At 42.0% G+C, this 23847-nt stretch overlaps 1 protein-coding gene across 4 annotated transcripts in view; it reads left to right on the top strand.

The window, feature by feature from the left end:
* The window catches only part of LTK (leukocyte receptor tyrosine kinase), a 102894-nt gene that overhangs the window by 66367 nt on the left and 12680 nt on the right, over positions 1-23847 (top strand). For 3 of the 4 annotated variants that reach the window (XM_071809180.1, XM_071809182.1, XM_071809183.1), the window contains 15 exons: positions 333-427; positions 5305-5406; positions 7888-8065; positions 8602-8752; positions 10849-10980; positions 11503-11659; positions 12482-12664; positions 13194-13292; positions 13807-13959; positions 14706-14816; positions 15470-15656; positions 16515-16605; positions 17827-17891; positions 20370-20499; positions 22923-23020. In XM_071809180.1, coding sequence (XP_071665281.1) covers positions 333-427; positions 5305-5406; positions 7888-8065; positions 8602-8752; positions 10849-10980; positions 11503-11659; positions 12482-12664; positions 13194-13292; positions 13807-13959; positions 14706-14816; positions 15470-15656; positions 16515-16605; positions 17827-17891; positions 20370-20499; positions 22923-23020 — 1932 coding nt within the window. The remainder of the gene's footprint in view (positions 1-332; positions 428-5304; positions 5407-7887; positions 8066-8601; positions 8753-10848; positions 10981-11502; positions 11660-12481; positions 12665-13193; positions 13293-13806; positions 13960-14705; positions 14817-15469; positions 15657-16514; positions 16606-17826; positions 17892-20369; positions 20500-22922; positions 23021-23847) is intronic. The other variant, XM_071809181.1, reaches the window with a different exon arrangement.

The raw sequence follows: 23847 nt of genomic DNA, 5'->3' as shown, positions 1-23847 counted from the left end.
TGTTTGTGTATAACTATTCGCAAGGGACAGTAGCTTGCTTTCTACATATGTGTGCAGATAGTAGGGCAAGTAGGGGTCTCGTTCTTGTTTCCCTGTGAAATCTGGCATTTTATAAATGTTAATTGGTCTTTACTAACTGTTGATGTGTGGATAAGATTTCCAGCAAACCCTTTTGGCTGCTGAGCAGGGCTTGTCTGGAGGAAACATTCTAAATAGTGATGATCATGATGCAATGATAAGGGAACATTCTATTTTTAGGGTGGTTTGGTTTTGTTTTATTTTCCCTCTGCCCCTTTGTCTGTCTTCTCTAAAACTTCTGTCTTATTGCAAAGGTTTCAGCTGCAACTCCTGGCAACCTGGGGCTGGAATTCCCAAGCTGACATTGCTATCGACAATATTACATTTGGACTGGACTGCTTCACTGACGGTGAGCAACAAATGTTGTAGAATCCCTTAAGGAATCCGAGTAGTGTAATCAGCATTCCACAAGTTAAGGACACACATACTCTGTTCCCCCCACAGAGTGCACATGGATCATTTATGTTAGCTTTTGCAGCACAATGCCATTTTATCTCAGACCTACTGTAGACTGGAAGTAGAGGCAATTTTATTGTGGATCAGAGCCTCCTCATGCTCTTTCTTCCTCTAATCTGGGATATACTGTATCACATAGTTGAGATCTGACTGTGTGTCTTGGCAAGAAACACTAGCCTTATTCCTTAGCCCCTAAGTGGAAGGATTACATCACACTGTTCTTCAGCAGTCCTCGCTGACCTATGCACCCTGGCAATTGATAGCTGAAGGGAATTTGCTGAAATCAAAGGGGAAAGTCACTGTATTTTAGTGGAGGAAAGGAAGAAAATGGAGGAATTAAGTTGCTCTCTGACAGCAGAGCTTAGATTATTGCAACAAGTTTTTTCGCCCTTCAAGGAGGTATATCAGCTGTCACTGCCAGATATACAACAGATGTGCTTTCCTTTGCTTTGTTACTGCAAATCTGGCTGACCATAATGTATTCCACTGAAAAACGGTACCAGTGTTACCCTCTGAAGCAAAGAAGTGGAAGGAGGTTGGATACTTGGACCACTTGTGAACATTAGAAACTGCCTTCTTTTTGACCCTGGAGAAAAGACCTATATGCTCCATTGTAAAGGAACTGGAGAATATGCCACACTTGAATTGTGACTTCTGTTGCAGCCAAAATGTGCATCAGAGGTCCTGTGCTACCTTTCATGTGTCATCACCCCCAGTGTGCCAGCATTTGAAGTAATAACATGTCCCTGCAGAGGCTAGCTGTAGCCTAACATAACGTGGGAAGGTTTATGTCAAAACAGACGTGTTAAAAGTTCGTCATCAACAAAAGCCCTTTTTCCCTTCTCACCTTTCTCTGATTCAGTCTCCTGTTCTCCATCTCTTTGTTCTTTGGACAGTGAAACCATGCTTTTATAAAATGCTGAGCATGCACATTTTCATTTGAAATTAAGAGGAAGAGATGTTCCTTGATGGTAATGTAGTTTGCTTACTCCAGCTCCATAAAACCCCTGGCTCCCAAACCCTTTGGGACCTCCATGCTAACACTTTGTTTTGAAATCTTTTGAGGAAACTGAAGGGAGTGATTCCAGATGCTCTTGTGCCAGCTGATATGTGCCCAGCTGCTGGAGTTTACTGCCCTCCTGAGAGCAAATACAGCCTTCAGTTTACCCACAGACATTTTGCTGGCTCTGGTATGGGGACGTATCCTCCAGCAAATAGGTGGGGTCTAGTTGCCACTGCAGCAATATTATCAGAGCTTGTCTATTAGACTGCCCGAGTGACTCAGTATGAATTGCACTGATGTCCAGGAGCAGCTGCCACCTACCCCATCTGAGATGTGTGACTCATGCACAAGACAGACTTTGTGAAGGAAACATGTTTCTCGGAAGCCTTACACTTGCCACTGTTCCTTGAATCTTCTTCACAAACTGACATTTTCTCGCCTCTGAAAGCAACCCCCTTGCATTTGTCTTCTCATGACTTTAATTCAGTTAGGTTGCAGAGAAGCCCAGCAGCTCTGCTGTGTTTTCAGTAATGAAATTATTTTTCCCTGACAAGGAGAGGTTTCAGATGTCAGAGATGGAGCCAATTAAGATCCAAGCAGTGAATTCTTCGCATGAGGGCAGCAGGAAGGATGTACGGCAGGAAGGAAGAATTTGCTGCTTGCTAGTATGTAAATATTATTTTCTCCATTTGTTTCAATCCTGTAGTTCAAATGCTCTACAAAATCCAGTGCAGACTCTGAAAGCACTGCTTGTCTGTATGCGAACTGGGAAAGAAGGTGAGGTTTTCCACATATCTCAAAATCGAGAGGAAAGAATCAGTAAGATTTAGGAGGAAAACAAATGGGTAGTGAGGGCAGCTCAGGGACATCAATAAGCACAAAAACCAAACCAGCCATTGTTTGGATGGCAGCTCCTGGGCAGTGACAGATGTTTTCCCTGTGAAAAAGGTGAGATGAAACCACCTTCTGGTTCATTGAATCACATTGTAAGTCAGGATCACAAAGCAGATGACATGGGTCTTGTGTGTTGTGAGAACTTTTAGGGGAAAGGCATAAAGATGTTTTATCATTTTAGTGAACTTTAATAGAAAGAGGCCTGAATTTTGAGTGTCTAAATATGGAAACATGGCCTGGCATGACATATAGAATGCTTTATATTGTGTTCCTCAGTGCTTATGTGATCACTGCTTTTACTATTATCTTTTGGTGCTCCTAGCATTATATTGTTCCAATTAAGATGACAGGTCTGTGGTCTATCAAAGTGCACTCTACTAGGGATTACATTTCGTTCTGTGCATCATTTACAGTCTCCCAGAATACTGGTTTATAAATGGCAAGACTGTCCAAAGAGAGCTTTTTTATAGCATACCTCTAGTTTTTGACTTTGGAGTCCCCTATCCAGCAAATTCTGGTTCTGTTGACCTACCAGTCTCATTGATTGAGGTGAATGGTGGGGGGTGGTTCAAGTCTCATTACTGCCTCATTTCACTGATTTAAGAAGGTGTTGACTAGAAATGCAATAGATCAACCAAAGGGATGGGGAAGGGGGAAGGTGGTGCAGCTTCCTGATTCTCTGTCCTGCTCCAGGATGATCTGGAGAGGCTTCCAGGAATACTCCAACCTGCATCAGTAAAGTGGGATCTCTGAGACCATGCATACTTTGAGGATCCTATGTGGCACCTTACTCTGATGAAATCCTGGCTCCAGGCCCACTATATATTTTTTTTTATTACGGTCCCAGAGACAGATAAGTAGGAGTGAGTTACTTTAGCTCTTTTTCTACAGGAGATACCCTGTATCTCTTTTACACTTCCCTCTGTCCGTTTTCAGTGTGGAAATCAACAGAATTAGCTAAATCTTGGAGAAAGGACTCCTGTGCTCTTCATATGGTTCTGATATAGGTACACCTTAAGGTGAATTAGGTCTTGTTCCATTCCATTCACTTACAGTCAACATGTTTGCTGTCAGAGGAGGAAATGGAAGCTAAAACAGGCAGGAGCACCAGCCCCTGGATCCCTGGGCTACATTATATTTGTAGAAAATGCCACCTTACAAATTCATGTGGACAGGGTGATGTTCATCTTGTCTTGCAGCTTATCTGCTGCTCAACATGAAGGAGACAGAAGCTTTCTTCTGGTGTGTAAAGTTTTGAGACTGTTTCAAGAAGGAGGAAAGATTGTTTGTTTAGAAACAAGATTGCCTTAGGACACTCCATTGGAATGCTGCAAAAAAATCCATGCAGGCACACAGATTCTATTGCAGAGACTGATTTACATTCATTGGCTCTGGCAAACACACCTAGATTTCTTGTACATCTTTAAGTATCTTAAACTGTTGCGACCTTTGGGATTCGTAATTCAGTGCAGGCCTTGGGAGATCAAGCATCTCTTCTGGCTATACATTGTCTTTTTCATTTGGTTTTCCTTCTTGTCTTTGATTCAGATCATTTGTTTGGGGTTAATTTCATTTTTTTTCTGGCTTGAGAACTCCGTCCATTGAAGTTCTCTGTCTCAGCATGAACAAAATGTGTCAGGACAAAGCTCCCTTTTACTTCCATGCATCAATGTGCTTTCAGTCTGACCTGGGGGAATATTCTCAGGAGTAAAAGCTCAGCAAGGTCTCCATGCTTCAATTAGTTATTTGGCCTTTCTGACACAGCTAACAAGGGTGCTAATTATTGCTATTTAGAGCAGTGGCTTTGTGGCAGAGATAATTGTCCAGCTGGAACTGAGTGTGCCTCTTTTGAATGGAGCATCAAACATCTGTTAGATTCGCACAACTGGAACAAATTGAAATATCTGTAATGTTTTTCAACTGATGAAAAATGTTCAGTATTAAATTAACAGAGGGCTCTTAAATGGAAAGAAGACTCTCCTTTTTCTTATAGATATTTTCCAATCAAAGATCTGCATAAAAATGGGTAATTTAACTATTGAAACAGGATGCTTGCAGATTATAAGGCAAGGGATCAGTTATTACTTTCTCCTGTTGTAAGGCAGCTTTGGTTATGTGTGGTGTTCTTGATGCGTTCAGATGCTTTAGATCAGCAATTGCTTTGAAATCCCTCCTCTCTGAGAAAGGCCTAATTTTTGAAGGCCTGTTTCACTGGTCAGAAATGTAGTGTTTTCTGTGTGTTTTCCAAAAATGTTTGTCCAAAGATTTACAGCTTGTGTCAAGGGTATACCACAGTTTCTTAACTGTGTGTATTACTGAGACTTGTAATTTTGTTTAGTATTTTATTCTCTAAGCAAGGTTGGAGGTGCTCAAAATTGATTGCTGAGAGGGTAGCAATTAGGCTGGTTTACTTACCATGACACCATTCAGAACCAAAGATAACAATTTTTGCTTTCACTCTCCTTTACACCTTCATTCATTTAGCTGTCCAGAATTGTCACCTACCCCTTTCACCAGCAGAGCATCAATACCTAGTACCTGTTCTCACACACTATGCTTCCCCCAAAGTCTCAGTGCAATTTGCTGGCCAAGAAGCTTATCCCGCTGGTGAGCCTGCATGGGGTAACACGGGGAGTTTGTGTTCACATGAAATCCCACTGACTTCAGCACAGATGCAAGTAGCTAACCCAAGAGACAGACCTAAAAGAATAATAAAAAATTATGATTGTTTATAACACCTTTTATGACAAAGGTATTATTTACTTATTTTAACCAAGTTGTTGTACTTGCTTCATTCATGTGATCTTTACATTTTGCATCTCTCTTTTCTACCATCCTCCCACCTCTCTCATCCATTCTACAAACTACTACAGGAAGACAACCAAATCATTTTGGTGGGAAGAGCCAATACCCACGGGAGATTAATATCCTGGATGAGCATCTTCTGAACCCCCTGGAAGAGCCCTCCCTCCCAGGTAGATCTTTCAGTACTGAAAATGTATTTCTTGACTATAAGAGGTGTCTCCCTTCCCATCCTTTGTATGTGATCTGCCTGCCCTATAGCAACAGCACAACTAAATATAAACTGTCCCAAAAATGTGGAGACCATGTCAGGTAGTCTCTGGCGACAGGGCAGCAGTTTGTTGGAGCCCCTCACCAATTCTTAAAGAGCAGAACTTCTTTAAAGAAAAGCGAAATCTCTAAGTAAAGAAGCTCTAAGTAAAAGCAGAAGCTGCCTGAGTCAAATTCAGAGTGCACAACATCTGGCCCAGGAAAGAAAGATGTAGACCACTACAGAAAGCTGGGGATAGACAGTTTTACTGGGACTTGGTGAGTGGTGAAGCTGAACGTAACAGGTGGAGAATAGGGGTGTAAAGATGAAGGTCCAGGGAGCGGAAGTAAGTGAAGATCTGGAAATCCACTGAGGAGAAAAACTGGATTAAGAACTAGGAGAACAGGGGACACTAGGGACCAGTTTACTGATAGCAGTAGAGAATGCCACTCTGGGGGACAGATGACAACTGTGTGGGTGAGAAAACTGCCTAAAGGGCCTGAGGAGAGGAGGTCGTGCTTGAAGCTGCTATGCCGTGCACAAATACCTGTGCATGACTGCACCACCTGCTGAAGATTGTGTCTTCCTGAAGTGAGACAATCTGTCCTGCTGTCAGTTCCTCTGTTAGCTCAAGGGGCAGAGATTTCTGTAATCATAGAATAGTTTGGGTTGGAAGAGACCTTCAAAGGTCATCTAGTCCAACCCCGATACAATGAGCAGGGACATCTTCAACTAGATCAGGTTGCTCAGAGCCCCGTCCAGCCTGGCCTTGAGTGTTTCCAGGGATGGGGCATCCACCACCTCTCTGGGCAACCTGGTCCAGGGTTTTACCACCCTCATTGTAAAAAATTTCTTCCTCATGTCTAGCCTGAATCTCCCCTCTTTTGGTTTAAAACCATTACCCCTTGTCCTAACACAACAGACCCTGCTGAAAAGTCTGTCCCCATCTTTCTTACAGGCCTCTTTTAAATATTGAAAGGTCACAATAAGGTCTCGCTGGACCCTTCTCTTCTCCAGGCTGAACAACCCCAACTCTCAGCCTGTCCTCATAGCAGAGCTGTTCCAGCCCTCTGATCATTTTTGTGGCCTCCTCTGGCCCAACTCCAACAGGTCCATGTCTTTCCTGTACTGAGGGCTCCAGAGCTGGAGCTAATGTAGTTAACCAGCACTCTTATCCCCATGATTAATCTGCGTGTTTGAAGGATGGTGTCTGTTGGGGATGGTTTTACTTGCCTTTTCCTTTAAACAAGATTAGATAATTTTTTTTTGAAGTTTGTGGATTTTACTGCTGTATTAATCATTCAGCTCTTAGTTCTATTTCTGACCCTGGCCCTTTTGCATGCACTGCCTTGTACAGTTTTTAGGTATATTTTTGAATAGTTCTCTGCCCCATCTCATTCACTGGACAGGATAGATATGTCTGGCTCTTGGAAAAATGTTGTGAAATGGAGGAGATGGTTATCTGCTGCATTGTTGTAGGAACAAAAGAATGATGCTTAATGAGAGCCAGGAAAATGCTTGCTTGGACAGAAAGGGACTCTACTGAAAGTAGCAGAGGTTGTCCTCCTGACTGTTGCTGCTGGCACAGGGTTCTTGCGCAAGCCTGAAACAAGTCACTTAAAACTTTCAAAACCTTTTACAGATGGCCACTAGTTGTAATGGCAGATGTTTTCAGCCTTTATTTCTATGTATATACTTAATTTCCCATCTGGATAGTTGAATAATATCTTCTTGCTTCATACTGACATTGAGAAGTTTGATAATGTCTTTGAGACACTTGGATAAACTCCCTCAGAAGCTCTCCCCCACCCCCAAATGACATGTTAATCTACAGTCCGTAAGTTATTAAATAGTGTGCAGAAAATAAGGTGAGAGGGGTAAAAAGCAAACAGTGACTATATACAGAGCATTAGTTGTGCTATGACTAGTATAAATTTGGGATAATATAAGTACTCTGTGATAATATAATTAAGAGTCGTGTCTTAGTGGGTTGCATTATGAGGGAGCTGCATTAAAGCTGAATAGATAAATTTAACTTATCATATGCTGGCTTTCAAGTTCTCAACATTGTAAATGCAAGTTTAAGCATTTTTGTAGGATTATAATCCATGAGCATGTGATCAAATAGACACATTGAGTTTTAAAGATCTGTAGACAGCATATGCTGCTGCAACATGGTCTTTCTTATGATCATCTAGTTTTTATATAAAAATTATTAACATTCTTTGTGAACAACAATAATGGGAATTTTATTATTGGGGGATCACTAAAGAAACATATCAACAGGAACAATTTGTTTCAGTCATACTTTCCCTTTGGTTACCTAGTTCTGTGAGTTATTGTACATGTCTGAGAAATAAAGAAAAGCTCACATCTGCCGCAACTCTTGCTGTTTTGGTCACAGGAGAGACATCTATTGTTCTCTGGTGGTTCACAACCTGTGGTGCCAGTGGTCCACGTGGGCCAACTCAAGCTCAGTGCGACAGTGCCTATAAGAACAGCAACGTGTCGGTGACAGTGGAGAAAGAGGGCAGGCTCCGAGGAGTGCAAGTCTGGAGAGTACCAGCCACAAACCGATACCGGTGGGTATCAGTGGTAAGACAGCCACAGTTAGCTATTTTTTGTTTATGAAGCCTCCACAAGAGTAAGTGTGGGAGCATCTGTGCTGAGTGGGTGGATGGGACAGTGAAGTAGGAGAGAAATAGGAGCCCTGGCTGTAAGGATCTGTGTCTGTGAGCTACTGCAAAGCATGGAAGGGTGGAGTGGTGACTTAGGAGAAATCAGAACAGGAGTGACTGTGGGCATGTGGTCAAGTGGAAGTGCTGTCATCATTTCAGTCCTGAAGCCTTGGTCTTCTAGATTTGGCTATATCAGCTGATGCTATTTGTTCCCAAAGCCTCTGTCTCCAGTGCTCTAGTTTAGAGTTGCTCTATCCTCTTGAGCAGCCTCAGCTACATCTGTCTCAGAGAACGAATAGCCATGAAATGTGGCAGCAGGGGAGCCTGCTCTGAAGCAATGGCTGTTTGGAGGTGCAGTCTGGGGAGAGCTTGCAGATAGAGTTGCTTTGGGGATGACAAGTTTGAGATTCGTCTCTTTAACTACTTACTTTTTCTTCCAGGATTTCTGCCTATGGAGCAGCCGGGGGAAAGGGAGCCAAAAACCACAATAAGAGGTCCCATGGGGTCTTCATCTCGGCCACCTTCCAACTGGAGAAAGATGAGCTGCTATACATCTTAGTGGGGCAGCAGGGGGAGGATGCCTGCCCTGGGGTGAGGGCTGCACAAGCACATGTGGGCAAAAACTTTGTGCTTACAATGCAGTGGGTAGCTTGGAGTTTGGTGATGAAAGATAAAAATCACAGAATTCAGCAATACAATCCAGTCAGGAGACTGAGAAGAACCAATAAACCAAGTTAGAAAGAATCTCAAAACAAATATAAAGAACTCCAAAAAGAAAAACCATCCCAAAATGCACAAACAAATATGAAGCCCACAGGAACTGTGCTTTAAGCTCCTGGTGTTTGAACTAAGTTGTTCATCAGCTTTCTTCTGCTTATTTTAAGCAGGGAGCTAGTAGGCGAGAGTTGTGTGCTCCCTTTCTTACTTTTCCACAGCTTAGGTTTCTTTCTGTCTGCCAGGATTTCAGATGATTTACTATTATTTATGGGGGCATCCAGCAGTGTCGTGGCTGCACTGCGTTGTGTACTCTCTAAGCTTAAAGACTGAGGCCTTGAATCTAAAGCCTATCAAAACCAGTGGGAATATTCCCACTAACTTCAGTGGCCCCTGGATTAGGTATTTGTAAAGACAAAAAAAAAAACATTATGAGAAACAGAAACGGATGATGTGAATGCTTATATACGTGTCCTCCGATGCTCGACTCAATGATTTGAAAGTCCTTTTATTACTTAGGCTTAAAAGTTGTCTCTTTTCGTCATTAGTTCTTCGATGTTGCGTCTTTCCAGAAATGTGACCTGTCAGCTCGTGCCCAGGAATGAAGCTGTTTTGTCTTTTCCCCACAGATAGACTACTGAGTTCTGGGATGCGTACAGTATTGCTGTAGGCACACAAAGTTACCTGTTACTTTGCCTAGAGCATATGATGCCTCATCCAGATACTGCAACAGATTCTAAAAGCAGCCTTTTTCATGTTAGATAGTACAAGAATTGTATCTATCTAAATAAAACATACATTTGTATTTCTGCAGTTCCCTCTCAAGTGCACTCTCCAGGCTTAGGCCATAATCTGCAAAGCTGTCCATTATTCCCTCTCATTTCATGGCTTGTTCTCCAAATTGCAAAGTATAATCCAGCACTAACTAGGTCCCTTTGGCAGACTCTGTTGGAAAAAGTTACCATTCATTTTTCCCACTTCCAAAGCCCAACTTCCTTTGGCTTTGGAAATCCTGTCGAATTTATATGTTGGGTAACTAATGTTTGTTTTCCTTTCCCTGAAGAAATTCTGCTGTTCCAAACCTTCATTCTCTTTCCTTAGGTATACCCCAGTTGCTTTTCCCTGGTCCTCATCTACATTGCCACCTTTTGTCCTCATCTTTGAATGAGAGGAGGCAGTAAAACTGGCACCACGCTTCTGGCATAGATGTGTGACATGACCCACACGAGCAGGGATTTCACCTGCACTGAGACAACATAGCAATTTCTGAAATCATTCAGACTTCATCATCTGAGTGAAGCTGAGCAGATTTATGAAGTCATTGAAACTCATGGAACTCAGTGTCACCACAACAAAAACAAAACCCAACAAAAAAATCAAACCAAACAAAACAACCAACAAACAAAACAACAGCAAAAAAACCCTAAGATAGCCAAATAATCATTGCTTTTTCAGCCTTTTCAATGTTCTCTAGCATTTAGCAGGAATAGGGAGCTGAGACTCAAGATTTCTCTTCCAAGATGTGTCAGTAGTTCACTCTTAACTATGTGCATCATCTCTGTCTGCTTTATGCTTTTATGGCCTTGAGAAATACTTCATGAATACAGCAGTAAGGAAGTTCTGAGAATTACTCCATAATTCAACACGTTCTAATGTTTGTGGGTATAAGAAGTTCTAAATATGCAAAATATTATATGATATTAGTAGTGAGTTATTGCTGTATTGCTTTGGGGTTTTTTTCTGTGAGCATTTGTATTTTCACACCAAGTTTGCAAATCAGAGGTAAAAGACAAATATATCCCTCAGCTGTTGGTCCTTGTAGAAGAGTTCACTTTCCACACAGATAACATATCCTGATCTTTGTATGTCTAGTATACATCACAAACAGTGAAATATTATTATATTGAGATATACAGAAACTCTCAGTAGTTGGACTTTGCTGATATCTCTGTGCATCTCTTGTCTGCTTTCAGAGCAATCCTGAAACCCAGAATATCTGCTTAGGGGAGTCTTCTCTTATTGAAGAAGATTACAAAAAAAAAAAGGACCTGAAGGACTGGGCTGGAGGAGGTGGGGGTGGAGGAGGAGCAACCTACATCTTTAGAGTAAGTATTTCCTCTTTGCATCCTGCCTGAGCAGTGTCCAGCCGAACAACTAGCTTTCACTGTCAATCATGGCAAATGATACTCTGTTCTTAAAAAAAAGTGATGAAAAAAAGTAGTCTACCTCTCCTGCCTCTCTTTGTCTTTTTGTATTTTTAATTTAAATTATTTATCTCTTTTCATATTCTTGACCATACTTGTCACTGTCACTAAGCTAGCTGAACTGGGTCCTCAGGTCTTGATAGCTCAGGCCTGGGAATCTCACCAAGAACCCCCTTTAATGCTGGCAGCAGTCCTACCGATAAAAACCAAACCCAAAACCCTAGTGTTCAGTTAAACAGATATTTTTGTACACAGAAACACCATGTGAAACATTTTTGTAGTGCAGTTAGGAAACAATCAGTAGCAATGCCCTGGCCTCGGGCCACTCTTCATTGGGATTTTTTCATGCTTTTTGATGACTTTATGAGTTGACATATGCAAGGGATGTGAAGTTTTTCTGATGTTTAATGGGGGGTTTTCCAGCAGAAGGATGGGATTTTCGAACCTTTGCTCATCGCAGCAGGAGGAGGAGGAAAATCCTACCTGAAGGCTCAGGACAGCTCCCTGGATGACGTACCCCTGGAGCAATTTGAGAACAGCACTGCAGCACCTGGAGTCAGTGGGAGGACTGGGGCAGCAGGTGAGACACTAGGTCTAAACCAAATGGCTAAATGCACATGTTGTCTTGTAGGCACAAAGTGAGGGGTTTCTTTTTCATCTTTCGAAATTTTTCTGTGGCAGTAGTTGTTAGAAATATGCTGGTAGTCTATAAAAGAAGTGTTCTTGTGTGTCACCAGATAAAAGAGAATGCATAGGAGAGATGATAAGTGCTCCGCAGAGGCCATTCCATAGGAGGGCTCCTCTCTTCTATGAAATGACTCAGTGAGAATGATGTTTGGGGGTGGAGCCCACTCCTCCACACTGTAACAATGGCCTTTCAAGTGAAGACTTTCCCTTCTTATTCTACTGAAACCCTAACAACAAGAATTTTATTATGGGAATTATACCAGAAATAGAAGCTTATTTATAATCATGTCACAGCTCTGCCTAGAACCCACTCCTAAGAAACAAAAAAAATCCAGTGCTCTCCATCTACTTCTGTAATAGCCTTAGAGAGGAGCCACTAGATTGACATGAGGAAATCAAGTTTATTTTTATTTCCCTGGGAACTCACCATCTCACATGGCTGAAAGTCCTAACTAGTTATCCCAAAGGGGAGTGGTGGGCTCCTTAATTCCCTAATGCAATTAGGAATTGGTACTAAGGTGCTAGTTACAGAGCACATACCACAGGTTGTGCATTAGATTTCCACTTTGTTATCATCTGTGGCAACAAGGAGCTTGTCTGTATATTATCTTATTCGTAAAGAAGAAATTAATAAGGGGCAGTCTCTGTCTCTTTTCCTCTGCTTGTCCTTCACTCACCTGTTCTTGTTTTGTTCTCTCACTCTGTGACTGTGAAGGTGGAGGTGGTGGCTGGCAAGATGAGACGCTCCTTCCTCAGGCTGGGAAGTCACTTCTGGAAGGTGGAGAAGGGGGTCAAGCTTGTCCTCAAGCACTAGCCAAGCTCCAGTGGGACACATCTGGTGGCTTTGGTGGGGGAGGAGGAGCTTGTACTTCTGGTGGCGGAGGTGGAGGCTACAGAGGTAGGTCCGCTGGAAGGATAGTCACGCTGTCTAATTTTATGCACTTCAGAGCACCTGCAGTTAAGGGCTAGAGCTCTCAGCACAGAGGTGCTTTGCTGCAGAAGGTGATTTCACAGATACTTCACACTGAACAGTGTGAAACCTGACCTACTGTTCACCATCTTGTTTTAATTTGGGAAATCAAGGTTATAGAAGTGTTCCTACATGATTAAGTATTTGGAAGGTGTGCTGAATCATCCCTTTGTTCATCTCCAATTTGCCCAGGGAAAATGTTCCATGTCTTTTTTTCTTGTTTAGTGCAAAAGATTTTTACCTTGCTGAACTGAGAAACCTGCAGTGGAATAAGTCACTTCACTAGTATGGGTACTGACCTGGCTGTGTCAAGTGAGCATTTATCTATCAAGGACATTTTACATATTAATATATCACTGGAAGGTTGCAGAGTGACTGCAGGTGAAAAGAACCAGGAACGAATGCAGCCCTTCAGAGGCATCACATTTTTGCAGCTGCCATACTCTTCTTTCCCCAGGGGGACATGCCTCTGGTAGTGATGATATCACAGCTGGTGGGCAGGATGGCATCTCTTTTGTGAACCCCATTGGAGAGATCTTCTTGCATCCCCTGGCAGGTATAATACACTACTTTTTCCTGTTAGTTCTTCTTGTCCTACTTTTTCCTCCTTCCTCTCTACTTCCTCTTTTCTGCTCCCTCTCCTCCTGTCTTTGCTTTTTATGCATTTAATTCAGACATACTTCACTCTGCAGGCCAGGCCTTTGGCTCTGATTATTTGTTTAAATACAACTGTAGTGCTCTGGGACCTTTTTCCTGTCAATCTCTAAGCCAGGAGAGACACAAGTCATCAAGTTCAACTGCACATCCTCAGTCCCAGACATTTCCAGGTCAATTCACTTCAAGACCTCTCTGTTTGCCTGAGACACCCAATCCCTTCTTCCCTCCTGGCCCTCATCGGGTTTCTGATGTGTGTCCACACCATTTTGCGCTATTTGCTCTCCTGCAGAGGAGTTACAGGTGCTTGTTGGTTTGTTTGGTGTTAGGTTTGGTTTGGTTTGTTTTTTCCCTTACTGGAACAAGATGGGAAAAGCTGAACTAAGGCCACCTGTTGTGTCTGATTCCTTGTTCAGCCATGGAAAGTCACGGTGAGGTGGAGGTTCAGATCTATCTTAACTGCAGCCACTGCCACTCGGACAACTGTAAGCGGGACCCTGACACGAACCTGCCGGTCTGCCAATGTGAAATGGGGGCTGTGCTAGCCAATGACAATGTCACCTGCACTGGTAAGATGTGTGGTTTTATCCTGGTTGGATAAAGTCTGCATTCTTTGTATCGTCTCTCCTCCTGGTTTTTTTGATGGTCAGTCCCCCACGTTACAGCTAGTGGCTCCAGTGAACACGGTGTTGTGAGAAATGTCAGTCAAACATAGGACTGAAAATTCCTAATGTACTTTCCTACATGCTGAGCTGCATCTCTGTCACTGCCTCCAACGTTCAGGTTTGGATTAGGTAGAATGTAAATATCTGTAAAGAGACACAGTGTAAATTTCCTGAATGGGCACAGTGTATCAGATATTTAAGTGTAAATACCCATCTGGTATAACATACCAGCTACCACCGAGTTATTTAAGCCATAAATTACTTCCCTCCACAGCAGTTTCCCACTGTGCCTGTTCAGCTGATGGCTGGGATTCACTGTAATTTCCTGACACAGTCTTTTGGAACAACAAAGCACCAAGGCTGCAGAGAGTTTCAACTGATGAGTAGTGATGTTACCCATTAATAAAAATCTGAAGAATGGATAAGAAATCTGTGCTTTATCAGTTAGTTCTCTATTTTTACTTTTTTTTTTTTTTTAATTACTTAGATATTTTTTCAACCTCCGGGGCTGTAGAGGGATTTGTGGTAATTTTTATATGGTGGTTTGGCTGTGATCTCTGTATTGTTTTCTGAAATAGGAGCAACATGCAGAGGGATGCTTTAAAGCACCTCTGGTTGTTTTCTGATTATCTCTGTTTTTCTTTTTCCAGTGCCCCAGGGTCCTATCCCAGAGGGACACCTGCCTCTCCCACTCCTTCTCTCTGTGGTGGCTGTGATTGTGGTTCTTGGAATGATCCTCACTTGTGGCAGCCTATCTATCCGTAAGAAACACTCCTTATCACCCTTTGACTTGGCTTTTCGCAATTAAATTAGACAAAAGGAGACCACACAACCACACACTACTACTTTTAATACTTGGAACCAGATTGTTGCGGTCTCCCAGGTGGATGAGAGGGACAGGGAGAAAGAAGTGATAGAAAACATCTCCACCCCACAGGTAGGCACAGGCACAGTCTCAAAGGGTAAGAACTGCTCTCTCCTGGCATTTGCTACACAGGAAAGAGCCTGGGAAACCCTCTTAGCAGGCGTTTCTTTAGCAGCCGCTGCTATATAGGCTGAAGTCACAGTCTGTAATTAAACATATAATTAATTCAGGGAGATGGTATGCTTTTTGGGACTCGATGCCAGAAAGGTGTTTTGTGAAGCAGTCTTTCCTCAACCAATGTACAAAGAAGCAGAGGAAAACTAAGTTGCTCCCAGGTGATTAGGAGTCTACAGGAATAAGACTGTTTGCATATCCAGCATTAAATCACTACAAAGCATGGAGAGGAGAGTGATATTGGTGAGCTACAGATGCTTCTTGAGCATTTATAATTATGAAGTTGGTTTCCTTCTGTTCTATGTGGCCAGCATTGCCTTTTCTCTCCAGGTGTTGATCTTGTTTGTGCTTTTTTATTTGTCACCCATCCCCCAGTTTATCACCTTAAGAAGCAGCAGCTGGAAGGAGCCAGAGCACGACTGCAGAGCCCAGAATATAAACTGAGCAAAATCCGCACATCAGCCATCATGACAGATTACAACCCCAACTACTGCTTCGCAGGGAAGGCCGCCACTCTGAGCGAGCTGAAGGAGATCCCACGGAAGAACATCTCTCTGCTTCGGTAAGGTTCACTGCATGGGTTGTTCTCTGGCACAGGAGAGGAAAGGCAGCCTGAAGCAAAGGCAGAGGCAGGGCTCACATGCTTGTTTTACTCATCATCAAGGATCCAGGACAAGAAAACAAGGGCTACCTATCTGACTAACTGGGAAGCACCTGGTCCAAGCCAGCCAAAATACGATGGATGTGACACTTACTGTGTTCTCAAAGATATTTTGATTCCATAATGTTCTCAAGCAGAAGTATAAGTTCATGAGTCTCCTGTTCCACATTCCCACACAGAGCATAGGGTATTTCACCTCTGTGTTTTTATGTGATGTCCTGGATTACACTTCCCACCTGGCTGTAACTCCCCTCTAAATCTACAGCAGTGGTTTTTTTCCAGTATTACCTGTCACAAGGAAATGTCCTGTCACAAGGAAATACATGCTAGATTGCTCTTTGGCTCCATACTATCCAGATGGTATTGATCAAAGCTACATAAACTTTAGAAGGAAAAACTTGATCATTCTTATATGCTGTCTTACACCATCTCCTGAAGACATGAGCTTGCAGCTACCTTATTCTGTTGTTCTCCAGTTCTTTCCTGCCTTGCTATTGCCATCCTTGGTGATACGGTCCCAGAACTGAGTAGGTTGTTTTATTTGTTCAGAACCATAAGGATCCAACCTCCCTGCTTTAGTGACAGTGAGAGAAAATACTGAGAAGTTATGTTTAGAAGGTTTGAGATGAAAACAAAGCTCTGTTGTTGATGCCATCTCTTACAGCAGATTCTATTCCTGTTCTTGGACAGGATGAAAATAAGAGCTCAACCAATGCTGGATCCAGGGGTATAGCAACATCTGTTCTTTTTTGATTCCAGGGCACTAGGACATGGTGCATTTGGGGAGGTTTATGAGGGAACTGTGGTAGGCATTGCAGGGGATCCCAACCCTCTTCAAGTGGCTATCAAGGTCAGTGCACACAAATTTCTTATACACCAATAATTACCCATAAAAGCTATATTATCTTATTACTATTCCAGTTGGATATCCATGCTCATCGCATGCATAATGGCATACACATGTGTGTGAGGCAGGCCTCCATACATTGCTGCACCTGGGAATGATGAACTTTGATTTTTAAGCTGTATGATACAAGCAGCTGGTTGAAAGCAAAGCTTCTGTCTGGTCTGCCACGTGCCTAATGGCTGTAAGTTGTGATCTAACTAGGAGGAGAATCTAAAAAGGACTGTCCTGTAAGCTCCGTTCCTGTTACTCAGGAGAGAAAGAATCAGTGCCCTCAGATGGGAAATTGTGTGAATTAGTGACCTGGAGACTGCATAATACAATTAGTTGAAATAAAAGGACAAATTCTAAATCAACATAAATAAATACAGCTTCCTTGAAATCAACACAGAACCATCAGTTCACTGCAGAAGAGAATCTACCACAATTTTTTTTTTTGCCACAATGATTTAGAGATCTGAGTAGCCAAGAAAAAAAGAAACTTAAGGAGAAAAAATAGCAACAAACAGACACTTTGGGGATATTGCAGACTAGAACAGGATTTCTAAATCTTGTACAAAGAAAAGAAAGGCCTGTCAAAACTTATCATGAAACATTTATGTGACAGCAAACAGTAAACATTTATAGTAATGCTGATAAATTATTACTTCTGCATTTCAGCGGTTTTGACTGCTTTCTCCTAAGTTTTTCACATGACATTACTGTATTTTTTTCTCGGTTACTTTTCCTTTATACTGAGAGTAATGTTTGTTTACCATATGTAAAACTTTAAGGTAGTCTCTTAATATTGCACAGCTTTAAATACATGCTGCTGTGAATATATGTTGTGATATCATTCTAATTTCTATGTCATTAATGGCAAGCGATAACAGGCTCTTTTTCTGTGAAATTACTGCTGTTGATTCAGGATTTGTCACTACTCAACCCTGAAGTTAGGGATGCTCATAGCCTGCTTTTGTTCTTTTATGAGCTTGTGACTCAGCTAATCAAATCTACTTCTGTGAGTTCAGCCAAAACGTGGTCTTTGTTAATAAAAATAATTTCTATTGTTATTTGTCCTGTCTTTCAAATCGTTCTAGTTTGTTTTTTTTCTTTTTGCTTTGCTGGTCATCTAAATGTTCTCAGTTCTTTGATGGGATGGTCCTCACTGTCTTTACCTCTCAACAGACCCTGCCAGAAGTCTGCTCTGAGCAGGATGAGATGGATTTCCTGATGGAAGCATTGATTATCAGGTATAGTTTAAGGTTTTTGTACTGATGGTGGACGGCGGGGGGGGAAAAGTGATGCAGATAATAAGAATCATTAATCCACCTGCTTGAGTTTGGAAAAGAAATCCAGCCTTATTTTTCACCAGGTGGCATTTTAGTAGCATATGAGTTACGGATTTCAGCTACTTATTAATCTCAAACAAAGTAACCGAGGTGCTTTTGTTGCACATCTGTTGTGGTTTAATGCCAGTAGGCAACTCAGCCCCACAAAGCAGTGCGATGGGGAGAGAATCAGAAGGGGAAGAAAACTCACGGGTTGAGATAAAAACAGCCCAATAGGTAAAGCAAAATCTGCGTGTGCAAGCAAAGCAATGTAAAGAATTAATGTCTTCATCACATGTAACAGTGACTTGGGAAGACAAATACCAAACTCTGAATGTCACCCCCTTCCTCCTCCCCTCAGCTTTTATTGCTGAGCATGAGGTTACGTGGTGTGCAATATCCCTTTGGCCAACTGGGGTCAGCTCTCCTGGCCGTGTCACCTCCCAACTTCTTGTGCACCCCTGGCCCCCTCGCTGGTGGGATGGTGTGAGAAGCCTTAACGCTGTGTAAGCACTGCTCAACAACCGCTAAAATATCAATGTGTTACCAACACTGTTTTGATCACAAATCCAAACTATAGCACCATATGAGTTACTGTGAAGAAAATTAACTCTATCCTACCCATAACCAGTATACCTGAACAAAAAATTCTGCTGGTTGGTTCTGCTGGTCATATTCAGAGGAGTAAAAAGGCACAACATTTTTGTACAAACACGTTCTGTGTTTGAAATGTTTTCCTTTTCAAAGAATCCCATTGCCCCTTTTACTAAGTATAAGTCATATCCTAAAGTCCTTGCTAAAATTTTTGAAGATGAGATGGAAAGCAATGGAAAAGCTAAAGATTAGAGCCACCTGTGCAGTGACTCAGAAGTTCAGCCTCTGCAAAACCAGCACCAAGGTGGTACAACACAGCCTGTGTGCCAAGGAGGTGAGGTTTTAGGCTTGGATGCTGGGGCTCAAACTAGATTATCTCTTGCAAATAAAAGTAAAAGTTTTAGAAGAGCGGGTTTGTCAGCTGAAGAAGGAGAAAGTGTGGAAAGCTTTTCCCATTGTGACTTTCAGTTAGTAGCTGAGTGTATATGCACAGCCATTTTGCCTTTCCTATCTGTAGAACTGTTTGCCATAAGTAAGCTCTTTTTGCAGTGAAGGTCCTGGGCTTTTACCCTTTCCTTGCCCAAAAGTAGCTCAAACACTCTGAAACCTCTGTGGGGATAAGGTAGTGAGTATGGCTCTGTGTGTATAGCTTGCACAGATAGAACACAGCCCTTCTCCAAGTGTGGCCACTTTTCTTAGATGTCTTCTGGCTTTTGGTTTCTTTGCAAGCTTTACAGATCATTTATAAGGTCTCATGTGCATGACCTGCTGACAGTGAACTATGCGATCTATAAAACCTGCCCAGATAATATAACAGACAGCCATTCCTATTACCACCTGCACTTTCAGTATTCCAGTCTTGGAATTTACTTTATTAACCCAAGTCCGTAACCTTAAAATGATAACATAGTCAAGGGTGACTTAAAAATAATAGTATAGTCAAGTTTTATTGTAAGTGATTAAAATTTATGTAGTTTTAATATGTACATCACAAAGTTGTTCTCCTCATTGTCTGGCCCAGCTCATACATGGGTGCTGTTTTTCTGCTATTAAAGCATGAATCTCATGACATAGTGTTACTTCCTAAGGTCTGCAAGAACTTCGGCAGCTGAATGGGAGTTAACGCTGATGTATGCTTTTTTCAATTTCAATCGATTAACAGACTACTTCGATTCATTTAGTAGCACGACTCTTTCTCTTCCTCAACTTCCTTTCCATTTTTAGTTCCTGTGTTATGCAGGTATTCACTATCCAATGGAAGATGCTGTTTTTGAATGGCTGAGTCTTACTGAGCTTCTTGACAATCTCAGCTTTCTTTTGTAAAAGGTGGAATGCCATCACATAAGCAGCTGCTGCAGCAGGTATTAGCTGAGCCCCTCTTTGGCAGACTAGATACTGAACTGAGTCCACCAAACCAGACAGCAGTATATTTGTAATATCCAATGATGAATTAAAATCCCAACCAGTCAGGGTTTTGTTTCACAAACACCAATAATATTTGCATATTTGAAGTCCTTAGCTTTTTTTCCTCTCGCACCACCCCTGTCTTTCAGTCAATGTGTCCATTAAATTCTCTCTTTGCAGGCAGAATGCTTTGCTTTATTTCAGCTATTCATACCTCTGTTGAAAGCTTTTCATGGATAAAGGCAGGCATAACACTGATCTTTGAGTTATTGTAATCAGAGAGGCATTTTGATGTGGCTGAAGTAGAAATTTGCTTGATAACTTGCACAGCAAGTGTGATGGATGTTGGCCAGGTACTAATGCTGTCTTTCTCTTCCATGTTGCTGTGATCTTGGCTTTCAGTAAGTTCAATCACCAAAATATCGTGCAGTGCATCGGTGTTAGCTTGCAGACGCTGCCTCGCTTCATTCTACTTGAGCTTATGGCTGGAGGAGATATGAAGAGCTTTCTTCGGCAGAATCGACCCAGGGCGGTGAGATAACTTCCATTATATGCTTCTGTTTTATTTTAGTACAACTGTTTTTATGAACTGGATAATGGCACTGAAATCAAGCTGCTCTGTGTATATTTCCCAGCTCCTACAAAATTCTGAATATGTATCTGTTTCCTTGATGTAAGCAGATGTCAGTGAGAGAAAGTGAAAGCAGTGCCAGAACTCCAGTCTATTAGTAACTGAGAAGGAAAGAGTAAAAATCCTCCCATTCCAGAGTTCTCTGTCGACTGGATTACAAATTAAGTGGCTTTCTTTCCTCAATGTTTACCTTGTTTTCTGTGCACTGTGATGGTGTGTGAGGAGCTGAAGTTATAACACTGATATGCAGTAGTGGGAATTTGTAGCTCTAGGTCCTCAGCAGGTGTGCATCAGCACCATATAGAGATGCACAAATTTATACTAGTTGAAGAGCTGAGCCTGCTTGTGGCACTGTGATAAGGATCTAAATCAGTGCAAATGAAATTATCAAGTAAAACATTTTGTTTTAAAAAAACCCACCTTTATAAAAAGCTGTCATGAGTGGTTTTGAAGATTCTCTGATTTCTAATACCATGTTGATACCAACCAAGAACGGTGAATATTTGGAATTAATTGGTTTCAATGTTCTTATAATAAACAGCTGATTCAAGGTAAGTGTTCTTGCTTCTTAACTATGATCTTAGGCACCTCTGTTAAATAAGTATATATCTCTGCTTGAGAGGAAACTTCAAGAAAAAGAAGAGCTAGACCTGATTCTGCGTTATTTCTTGTTGTATTGAGGTACCTATGTTGGGGGGCAGGAGGAGGCTGACTGGTGCCTTATGTACTCCTTCATCACATCATGCAGCTGCAGAGCTTCTCCCACACACACACATACACCCCAAATAGTTCTGACAATATAGCTTCATGTGTGTATACTCCTATGCTGGAATTAACATGTTGTTAAAAGATCAAGCTTAATCTCTTTCTTATACAGGAGTAAATATATTAATTAAATGCACTTACAGTGGTATAACAGCACCCAGACAGAGGAGTCTGTATATCTTTATTTTTGGTATATATAGTGAAACTGGTACAACTTCTTTGAGTAGATAAAGTCTGTGGGCAGCAGAGAATAATAAATACTCTTATTTGAATATTACGTATAGTTGTAATATAAAGAACAGATATTTTTTAAAAATCATTTGAATACAAACCTTCTGCTGTATTAGCTGTTACGTTAGCAGACAGCAAATACAATAGTTGAAGTCCCCTTAGTACTCAAAAAATGTCCCGCTTTTCTGCTTTTCAGCTTTTCTGAAAACAGAACTAGCCCCATCATTAGTGTATTTCATTACAAGTTTCCCTGGCTGCAGAGAAAATCATGTCCATCTCAGTCTTCTGACAGAGGCGTAGCAGAGCAGTGAGGAGGTCTGGCAGTCTGTGGTTCTATTTCTCCTCCTTGCTCTTCATTTCCTCTCCAGAAATGCCTATTTTATAACTATAATAATTCTCCCCGGCAGATATCCAAGAACTTTGTACAACAATTTGCCTAGCCAATAAAAATAGTGCTCAATGGCTGTAGTGTATGTTATGTGGTTTGAGCATGAGAAATTACAGCAATAACAGCATCCAGAAACAAAAAATGATTTATTTGATATCTCTTGGGCTTTTGATCAGCATTGTAGTAATTTTTCCACAGCCTTCCCAAGAGCAATACAGAAGTTCCTGGAGAAACAGCAAGGAAATTTCCCCATGGGGAAATAAATGACGGGATGAAAATAAGCAGGGCTCCTGGAGAAAGATTTCTTTATTGTTCTGGGTTAGGGAAGTGCAGATGGTGAAAGGCAAGTGCCAGTCCCGGCGTCCTGTGGTAAAGCGTCCCTTTTTTGCATGCTGGTCCCAAGCGTAATCTGTCCTTCCGCAGGAGCGGATAAGTTGATGAATGCTGACTGCTGGTACAGAGATGTGCACTTGCGCATTTTTGCTCTGTCTCTGAGTTCATGGGCTAATTTCTGTTGATAATTTATTAACTCACTCTTTAAAAGTGGGTGGGTTTTTTTCTCTCCCATCTTATCTTTTAAACCTGCCTGTCGTTTGATTTCTCAAAGTCCAACATCAGCAGGGAATCATTCTCTCCCATCCCCTTTACCACGCTGTTCAGGCCAGGCCATAAATCTCTCACCAGCTTGCAGTCTTGCAGTGTGCTCAGGAGAAGTGAAGTCTTCTGAAAGTTTTTGGCTTAAATAAGAGTTCACGCATTTTCTGACTCTACTGTGATCTACTTATGTTCCTCTTTGCTCCTGACTCATTTAACCCTCCCCCTACCCTGTACATACATCTCTCCCTTTCCCTTCTTCTACCCCTTTCTGATTATCCTGTCTGTACCATATTTATCTACTCTGCTATTCTTCCCTTACCATTTTCTGTGTGTCCTTTTTCAGAATCAACCATCCACACTAACAATGCAGGACCTCCTGAACATAGCTAGGGACATTGCCTGTGGCTGCAAATATCTGGAAGAGAATCATTTCATCCACAGGTGAGGAAAAACAGCCCCCTCTGATGTATCTCAAGGTGCATGAAGCTCACAGGGTTTCTATTTGTAGTGGACCAGACAGAACTAATCTCCACGGGGGAGGCAGAGATTTCCTCTACCAATCCAAGCTTGTGATCAGATGTCCGGGCTGGTCTCACTGGTTTTTGGTAGGAGTTGGGCTCTGCACTGCTAGGTAGAAAGGAATCTTCTGCTCAAAGTGAACGTTTTCAGGTGCCTATGATGTAGACACATTTGAGATTAGCCTTGTAGTCCACTAGATGGTAGTGTCACACTGTATTTGCTTGTCAGACAATAAGGTATGGTTTCTCTTTCTTCTCATCTCCTTATCTCGACTTCATGTTTTCTCTGCACCATCAGCACAGGACAGCCCATAATATTTGAGCCATTGACTAGAGAGGGGTAGAGCATGGATAACAGGAGGAAAACCACAACTCTAAGGCTTTCTTCTCAGCTCAGTGGCTGACCTGTGATGTGGTCTTGGGAAGCCCGTATTTCTCTATTCACACCCTTTTTCTTTTTTTGTAGAGCAAGGAAGTGGTGATTTGGCAGGCTTCAAATAAAAATAAAGTATTATAGAAGAGGTAGAGGTTATTATAGGCAGCCTTTAAAAATTCCCAGTTGGATATTAGACTTCTTGGCTTCTGATTAAGCGTTATTTCAGCTCGTAATGTTCCCAGGCGGAGTGTGCAACTGAATTCCTCCCTGAGCATGCTGAGTTGAGCCCTTGTGTGTAAGGGAAAGGAGAATCCTCCGCACCAGAGGGTCACGTAGGCTCTAACTAAACTGATGTGCAGCCGGGAGTTATGCAA

Source organism: Patagioenas fasciata, chromosome 5, assembly GCF_037038585.1.
Source record: "Patagioenas fasciata isolate bPatFas1 chromosome 5, bPatFas1.hap1, whole genome shotgun sequence".
NCBI lineage: Eukaryota > Metazoa > Chordata > Aves > Columbiformes > Columbidae > Patagioenas > Patagioenas fasciata.
The sequence above is the reverse complement of the archived record's forward strand: the minus strand, read 5'-3'. Positions and strand labels throughout refer to the sequence as shown.